Source organism: Trichechus manatus, unplaced genomic scaffold (assembly GCF_000243295.1).
Source record: "Trichechus manatus latirostris isolate Lorelei unplaced genomic scaffold, TriManLat1.0 scaffold00026, whole genome shotgun sequence".
Classification (NCBI taxonomy): domain Eukaryota; kingdom Metazoa; phylum Chordata; class Mammalia; order Sirenia; family Trichechidae; genus Trichechus; species Trichechus manatus.
This window is the reverse complement of record NW_004443962.1, coordinates 20,565,556-20,574,586: the sequence shown is the minus strand read 5'-3', so window position 1 is coordinate 20,574,586 and position 9,031 is coordinate 20,565,556. Positions and strand designations below refer to the sequence as shown.

The 9,031-nt window shown below is 40.3% G+C and overlaps 1 protein-coding gene across 1 annotated transcript in view; it reads left to right on the top strand.

Annotated features, from left to right (window-relative positions):
• The first annotated feature begins 4,154 nt into the window (after positions 1 to 4,154).
• SIDT1 (SID1 transmembrane family member 1) overlaps positions 4,155 to 9,031 on the top strand; it is an 83,791-nt gene continuing 78,914 nt past the window's right edge. Inside the window, 2 exon segments of the mRNA XM_023728870.1 lie at positions 4,155 to 5,490; positions 8,729 to 8,838. Coding sequence (XP_023584638.1) covers positions 5,450 to 5,490; positions 8,729 to 8,838 — 151 coding nt within the window. The 5' untranslated portion in view covers positions 4,155 to 5,449.

The following is a 9,031-nucleotide window of genomic DNA, read 5'->3' as shown; positions in this document are numbered from 1 at the left end:
TGCTGTCGAGTTGATTCCAACTCATAACAACCCTATAACACAGAGTAGAACTGCCTCATAGGGTTTCCAAGGAGAGCTGGTGGATTTGAATTGCCGACCTTTTGGTTAGCAGTCAAGTTCTTAATATTTGAATAGAGAAGAATAGAAAACTTATTAGAACCAGAACATCTTATGACAGAAAAGAAGTTGTAAGGGAGAGAAAGAATCAAGTAATACACATGGGATAATTCACAAATTTAACAAATACATGTGGCGGAATCAAGAATATAATCCTATATGAGCATGCACAGGCTTTGACCCTCCTCTAACCTTCTAGGTAAGGATCTTGAGTCTTTGTTGTATAGGGATAATGGGTGAAGGAGGAAATTAGGAAGTAAACAAGAAAGGTGGTTTTAATGAACATTGTAAAAGTCAGAGAGTGGGTTAAAAGAACAAACTGAAGGTGGTAGGATAGATGGTAAGAAAGTAGAGATGGGGTTTTAAGAGAGAGTTTTGGGGAGGAGAGAGCGTGTGAGTGAGAGCTCATCCCCCATGCTGGAAGAGTAGTAGGTTTTTTGAGGAAATGGATGAGTGAAGGGACTTTTAGACTATTTTGCTATGTGTCGTACTATGTAATTGCCCTTTGGTATTTCTCGTGAGATTGCAGTAAAGATTTCAATTACTTTTCAATTTTTTTGTGCCTGAATACTGTATCGTGCAAAAGTAGTGTAGAGATAGAGGCAGGTAGGCTCAGCTGCATCCAGATTACTTTTACATGAATAGAATCAGTAGGACTGGGTGATCAATGAGATGTGGAAAGAGACAGAAAGGGAGGACTCTAAGATGACCTCTGCAATGATATCAGAAGTCTGGTGACGTTTTGTGACAAAGAGACATAGTTTAGGATCAGAGAATGGATGCCACATTCCATGTTGATCGTTTGGAGTTTGAGGTGCTTGCGGGTAGTCAAGGACAGAAGCCCAGTAGGCGATCACTGTTTTACCAGGGGAGCTCCGGAGATAACTCTGGGCTGGAAATGAAGACATGGAATTTGCTGATATTTTTGTGGGTTTTGTGGCAACCAAATGCATGCATGAGAATATATGCGGCTAATGAAAGACCAAGAACAGGACTGTGGGTTGCATTCTTGCTTAAGGGATGGGTTGAGAAACAGGAGCTATCAAAAGAGGCTGACTCAAAATGACAAATACTGTATGATTCCACTTACATGAAATACCTAGAATAGGCAAATTCATAGAGACAGAAACTAGATTAGAGGTTACCAGAAGCTGGTGGAAGGAGGGAATGGAGAGTTATCATTCAGGGGGTACAAATTTTCTGTTTGGGGCGATGACAAATTTTGGAAATAGATAGTGATGATGGTTGCACAACATTGTGAATGCAATGAATTCCATTGACATGTATACTTAAAAATCATCAAAAGGGTAACTTTTACATTATATGTATTTTGTTACAATAAAAAGTGGTAGTAAACCTTGGTGAGTAGCGTCTGGGGTCTTAAAAGCCTGTGAGCAGCCATCTAAGATACTCCACTGGTCTCATCCCTTCAGGAGCAAGGGAGAATGAAGAGAACAGGATATAAGGAAAAGATTAGCCCGAAGGACTAATGGACCACAGCTACTAAGGCCTCCACCAGACTGAGTCCAGTACAGCTAGATGGTGCCTGGCTACCACCACTGACTGCTCTGACCGGGATCACAACAGAGGGTTCTGGACAGAGCTGGAGAAGGATGTAGAATATAATTCTAACTCATAAATAAAAGACCAGATTTACTGGCCTAAAGGAGACTGGAGAAACGCCGAGAGTATGGCGCCCAGACACCCTTTTAGCTTAGTGGTGAAGTCATTTCCGAGGTTCACCGTTCAGCTGGGGAGTGGACAGCCCCATAAAACCAAATGGGGCTAATGAGGCACAGCAGTCCAGGACAAGGGCCAGACGGCGGAAGGGGAGAGGAAAGCTGGTGATAGGGAACCCAAGGCTGAGTAAGGATAGTGTTGATGTGTTGTGAGGTTGTTAACCATTGTCACAGGGCAACATGTGTACTGTTAAATGAGAAACTATTTTGTTCTGTAAGCCTTCATCTAATGTGAGAATAGCAGCACAATTGGAAGAGCATAGTCGATGTCACTGAACTGTGCATGTAGAAATTTTTGAAATGGTGTGTCTTTGGCTATGTGTATTTTCACAAAAAAAAAAAGGTCGAGAAGGGAGAGGGTTGACAAGTTGTGGGGTTGTTAACCAATGTCATAAAACAATATGTGTACTATTGTTTCATGAAAAACTATTTGTTCTGTAAGCCTTCACCTGAAGTACAATTAAAAAAAAAAAAAGGTAGTAAAAAGAGAGAGAGAAAAATTGAGTTGGCATAGCCAGAAAACACAGGAAAGCAGGCGTCACAAAGTCAGGGGAGGAGGGAGTTTCGGGACAGGGGAGCGGCTGTCAGTGTCAAATGTCACAGAGAAGTAAAGAGATTTGAGGGTTAATCACTAGCTTTAGCAATTGGGAGGTTACTGTTATCGTTAGCAAAGGCAGTTTCAGGGGGATAGTAGGGAAAGACTCTTCACAGCAGTGGGTGGAGAAAAGAATGAATGAGAGTAGACAATTCTTTGGAGACACTGATCTGTGAAGGGGAGGGATGATAAAGAAGATATTAAAGAAGGGAGATACAGGGTAAGGGGGGATTTTGTTGGGGTGTTCTGTTATCGTTTTTGAAGATAGTTGAGACTACAGTATATTTATAAACTAACGGGTGGACTAAAGTTTTAGGAGAGTTGGATATTTGAAGGAAAGAGCTGATAGGATTTAGTGCAGGAGTACAGAGGCCTGAGGGGCTTAGGATCACAGATGCAGAGAGGGCAGGAGGGAGGGGCTGTGGGGACAGGTAAGACAGTTCATGGCAGGTGGCAGTAGGGAGTAACAGGGGATGATATTTAGAAGTCCATAGTCCAAGTGAGTGATAATTTCCTCCAGCAAACAAATCCGGGTTTTGAACACCCTTTGTGCTCTGTGCTGGGTGCTTGCTATCATAAGATCAATAAGATTCTGTGAAGCTCACAGTCGTGACACTCTCCTCAAGAACTGTTGTGTCTTTGTCCCTGTGTCTCTTTCCAGATGCCCCTCCTCCCCACCCCCTTTCCTTTTTCTCCTATTTTTTTCTCTTCTTCCATGTCAGTATGTCTTCTCCCTCCCTCTGCCTTCTCCTTGGCCTCTCTGCCTCTTAGCCACCACTCCTCCCCACCTCCCTTATCTGCACCCCATCTCTCTTAACCCCATCTGTTTCTTTTCCCTCGCTTCCTCCTCAAACTAGCCAAAACAAGGAAACAAAATCAGTTTTTAGTCTTTCTTAATATTTATTTTTTAAACATTTGTTTCCTGTTTAATTTTTAAAACAAATAAGTTGAAAATTATGTACTTCTTTCTCTCAAATGAAAGGTGAATATGAGTCTCAATTAGCTTTGTTCTGTTGGTAAATGATCCTTAATAAAATAAACCCTCCCCACCTCAGTTAAGCACAATGGGGAAGGAAACAGCACTCATGTGGTTTCATCTACAATGAGACGATGTTTATTTTGCACATGCTATTGACCCCGTGAAAAAGACAGAACTTAAATGCTATAGTATTAAAGAAAACATGTATTCAAAGTTTGTATGTGTTGTAGAAGCAAGTAAAACATGAAAAGCAAGAAAAAAATTGGTATTTCCTATCTCTGTCCATACACTCAGTATTACAGCTAGAATTCAAATGGTAGGGGGGAGAAAAAACAAATTTCTGGCCAAAGAAAACTTACTGCTCCTGGAAATATCATGCTGTCTGTTGCTAGCCAAGAAAACCAGTGTCTTTTTTCATTCCCCTGACCGGGCAGCAAAGGGGAGTCAAGGCCCCAGATTGTCCTGGTAACAGCAGATGACATGCCCCACAGCGGAAACCCGGTTGAAAGGGCACTTGCCGTCCAAGCCTCCCTCACACAGCCCTGCGGGCCCTAAATTCTGGCCGTGGAATCTCCGAGCAGACACATAACTTGTTTAACACTGACTTGGTTTCTCTAGGTGACTTAAGACTGGAAATTTTCAACTGCACTTCAGCAGAACTAATCCTTGACACGGATAAAAATTTCTGTTGAAAGTGGGTATATAAAAACTCTATCGTTTGCTGTGAGCTAAGTTCTGAGCCTAGTCTTCCTGCACTCTAATTGTTGGTCATTTCCTTTAGTGCCCAATTTGTATTACTTCTAAACAGCACCTCCAGTTGTAAACGTCTGGATTCAATGCCGTGACATGCCCTTTCCAAAAGATCCCTTAATCAAAGCTGTTTAATTTTTATAAAAGGAAAATTAGAAGAGAGATACTCTTCAGAGAGTCCCAGGGGACGAAGCTGGTGAGGGACCCCTGAAGAAGTTCAGGTTCAGATTCCTAGAAATGGAGGCCAAGTTGGAGGGGCAGGGGCAAGCCCTCCCTCCAGGTGTGGCTTTCCAGCAGCCTGAGCATTGAGAGTGCAGTCCACATACAGGAGTCATCTTCACAGCTAAAGATGAAGGAAGAGCCAGAAAAAGCAAAAGCCCCCAAAATAGCCCTTACAAAACCATAGAGAAAGTCAAGTAGGTCTTTGTGTTTTCAGCCTCTTGGGCAGTCTCTCAGATACTTACCACAAAGAGCACTCTATGCTACAGTCTATGCTTCCTGCACACCCCTAAGACTCTTCTCAATGCCTTCATCACAGCTGTCTGTCACAGAAGAATGAAAGTATCTAATAAAATAATTCACAGTAAATTATTCATTGAAGAGAGACAATAACTTCTTCATTATATTCTTTTGGTGGTATTTGCATGTTAAAGGAGGGTTATGGAAGGCAGTGCCTAACCCAAAGAGAACCAAATCTTGGAGAAGAATTTCATCCATTTCAGCAGGCAACTGGGGAGGTGCTTGGGGACAGGAAGAACATACTCTTATCCCTTAGGGACCACCCCATGGTGATTACCTATTCACCGTGTTTTTGTTTTTTTTTAATGATTTTATACCATGGACAGATCAGGACTACTTTGAAGTGTTATCTGCATTATCTGAACAGACCTCAAGCCTATTTTTCTTCACTTTTTCAGCCCATTTTTGACCCCTAAACCCTGTGCTTAAGTGTAAAATTTTAAGAGAGTCCTAAGGTAAAAGTTTCTACAAAAGTAAGCAAAGTACTTCCTTATATAGCTATGACCCCAAAGATATTTAAAGGAATAAAAATTATCCCCTTCCCCCACTTTGATCATTCTTGAAAGTTGAAACAGCCAGGTCCTCATGCAATTTACTTTGTCAGTTTGATGGGACTAGAACTCCCTTCACAAAAGTGCTTGCTTCTAGTTTAAGATGGCTTTCTTTCCTATAAATGATTTTGCTTGCTAACTTAAGCTGTTCTCTTACTTTCCTCCCTTTCTGCTCTCCCATTTTCATTTCTCAGGACAAATGTTGCCTTTCACTTCACTGCCAGCCCTTCTCAACCTCAGGTAAGTTAAGAGTTATTGTCGTTCTACCCGTTGGTGTTACTCAAAAAAGCCATGGTAACAGGTACCGTCAGTACGTGGTGTTTCCCTTGATCTTTCACAACTTGAGATATGTTTGTATTTTGGGAATGTTACTCGTGCCCTGGAACTTTGGACACAACATTTAATCTTGTCACCTTAACTGATGTGAAATGGGAGGCGTGATATTTGTTTGCAGATGTTTCTTGGTTCAACCTTCATTCAGAAAATCGTGTGCCTACTATGTACCAAGAACCGTGTTACATAGATGGTACTAGGTGCTGGGGATACAGGGGTGAAGAAGGTGGAGACGCAACTTTTGCCCTTATGGTGTTTAGATTGGGGGGAGTGGAGGGGCAACTTTAAACAGGTACACAGATAATAACTGACCTGGAAATACAAATAAGATAGACTTTAATTTCCACAATCTTATGGGTGGAATAAATAAGTTTCCCCTGTCATAGCTTCTGAAATAAAGAGTAAAGTCTATTTAATAGCAAGTTTTAATCAGACTTATTTAATGTCCTGATATTTATTGTAAATTTTCTGCAGGCTGTAAATATAGCTTTGCTCATAAATGGCTACTCAATTTTTACTTTTAGAGATACTGGGGCTAACATTATATGGACACTGTTATACATCTATGAGCTCTGGTGGCACAATGGTTAAAGCTCTTGACTGCTAACCCATAGGTCAGCAGTTCAAACCCACCAGCCGCTCTGCGAGAGAAAGATGTGGCAGTCTGCTTCTGTAAAGATTTGCAGCCTTGGAAACGCTATGGGGCAGTTCTATTCTGTCACATAGGGTCGCTATGAGTCTGAATCAGCTTGATGGTAGTGCATTTAGTTTTGGATTTGGTGTGCTGGTAAATATTTAACAGCTGGTTCTCCAAGAGAAAGCCCTAATTTGTAGTGTTTGCCCATTTCTGCAGTGTAAATACCTCTATCATGGCTAATTTCAAGCTGCCAACGTGATGTCATTGAACACAGAGTTGGGAAGAGATGTACAAGATCAGCTCTTCCAAGCCTGAATGAGCCAGTTAAAAAACCAAACGGCACACCTAGTAAGGATTAAATTTCCTTTTTAGTGAAAGCCTCTGCGGTGCATATATACTACCGCCCAGTGACAGGCATGGACCCACACACAGTCCATGGCCCTAACATTTATTGACCACTTACCGTAATTCAAGAAATATTTGGAAAGCTCTAGTTACTAGGTTCAATGGGAGCTACCCAGGAGAGGGGGGAGGGATCACACTCCAACTACAAGAAGAGTACTGTCTATAATAAATATGATATATAGAATGTGGCACGACTTTAACAGAAGGGCTTGTAAGCTGAAAGTCAGTGATGATTATATAGTGTGGTTTCTTTTTATTTTAAAAAGGTCTGTAAACATTAAAGCTTAAATTATTTGTATATAAGCCCCAAGCCAGAAAAAATATACACTAAAACAAAAATAGAAATTCTTTGACATCTGTAAAAGTCTTCATTTACTCGTAACAGTTCCTATTTTGATCTCTTTTATATCCTCTTCAGTTGCAGGAAGGGATTTTCTGTTCCTGTAAACTCACCCAAGCTACTTTACATTCTCAGATAACCTTTGTCATTACTGTCTGCCTCTATACCTGTAGATACTGACAGGTCGTAAAAGCTGGGCAGGTAATCAGGACATAGAAGATGGTTTTTAGCCTAAATTCCAGCTATTGCTTTGGGTCCATGTCATTTACTTCTTTCTAGTGAAAGTAGATTGTCAGGACTGGAGTCAGAAACAGCTATTTGGGGTGTATGCTAATTTAGAGATGAAGAGAGTGATAGTCCTTTGACATATAGATAAGGCTTCAGTAGGTGCATGCACAAAACCAACTACCATCTAGGGATGTTCTGATGGTCATTACTGCTACTAGTAATCATGGAGGTGCTCTTGAGTTACCAAGTGTGGCTCCCTAAGAATCAAGTACACCTCTTGAGAATTCCAAAGAGCTCATCTTTGGAGGAACCTTGTATTCTGTGTATTTATAGTGTATTTATTTGAATCAAACTTCAAAATGAAAGAGCAAAATGAAGTGGGTTCTGCGGGGTGTTGCCGTCTGTTACGAGGCATGAACAGACTTACAAACAGCTGTGTAAATTGCCCTGCTTAATTTTTAGATTTTTTTTTTTTCCCCATCAGAAGGTTGAAGGTTTTAGATTGTTGGAAAACATTTTATTTTTATTGCTTCAGTTCTCAGTATCAGGTTAGTAAAGAGGATGTTGGGATGCAAAATTAAGTTTTGTGTCTCTTTTAAGGTGCTAGATTTATTAGAGCCCAAGGATATGCAGTTTGTCTTGTTTTTTTTCCTCAAAATCTTAGTCGTATTTCATGGCAAGCCTCTCAACCAGTTACCATATTTATAATTACTGGGCAGAAGTCACCTTTCTTCAACATTAGCAACAAGTTTTGAACTTAGAGTTATTAAGTTTTTCCAGTGGATTCATAATCTAAGTAGGTAAATAGTAGAATCTCTTTCTATTAGAAATGTTTCCTGATTCTGGTCATATCTGAAAAATACTATTAAAGATATCTCAGCCTGCCCAAAATTGTGAACATGTGTCAGGGATCTTAGGTGTAGAACTTGGTCTGTGAATCTAAATATGTTCTTACTATAGTCCAATCAGGAAATAGAATCTTTAGCAAAAGATCTAGGGGAACATTGGGTCTAGTGCTAATTCTGCCTATGAGAAGGTCATTAAAAATTCTTGAAGAACAGGCTTATCTGCTTTACAAGGTGAAGCTTCGTATTTCAAAATGATCACACAGAAGAAAATTCTGTCTCATATTACATCCAGCACATCCTTAATCCAAAAGATGAAGTGGGGATGGGAGATTCTTCTTATAAGTAAGAACTAGAATAAGTGTAGAAAGTTTAGTCTAGAAAGAAATGGTTATTGTGCTGTCATACCACAGTAAATAAAATAGCAACATTGTAACAAAATAGCTTCTTTGCCTTGTTCACTGCTGTGTCCCTAACAGTGGGCCCAGAGCCAGAGCACAGAGCAGTTGCTCAGTATGTATGAGACAAATGAATATCTAAATTAATGCAGATTTGCTGAGATTTACATCTGAACTTTGTGCCTAATATTAGAGGAACTTATCCTATTCATGTGAAAATAATTCTGAGTTTGCGATTGTTTAAGTATTTCTTAATTTTAACAAGTCATGTCTTTCTCTTTCTTATTCTCAGTATTTTCTATATAAATTTCCCAAAGATGTGGACTCCGTTATCATTAAAGTGGTATCTGAGATGGCTTATCCATGTTCCATTGTCTCCATCCAGAATCTCATGGTGAGTCCTGATAACCTGTCAACCTTCCAACATAGAGCATTATATTGTCCTAGAATAAATGAGAGAGAGAGGTGGGGACCATGTCATCCTCTTACTACGTATGTCCCCCTCTAACTGCTAAATAATAAAAAACAGTACCTTGCACACACAAGTGGACAGTCCATGTTTTTAGACCATGATTTAAGGAGACCAAGAATAGCT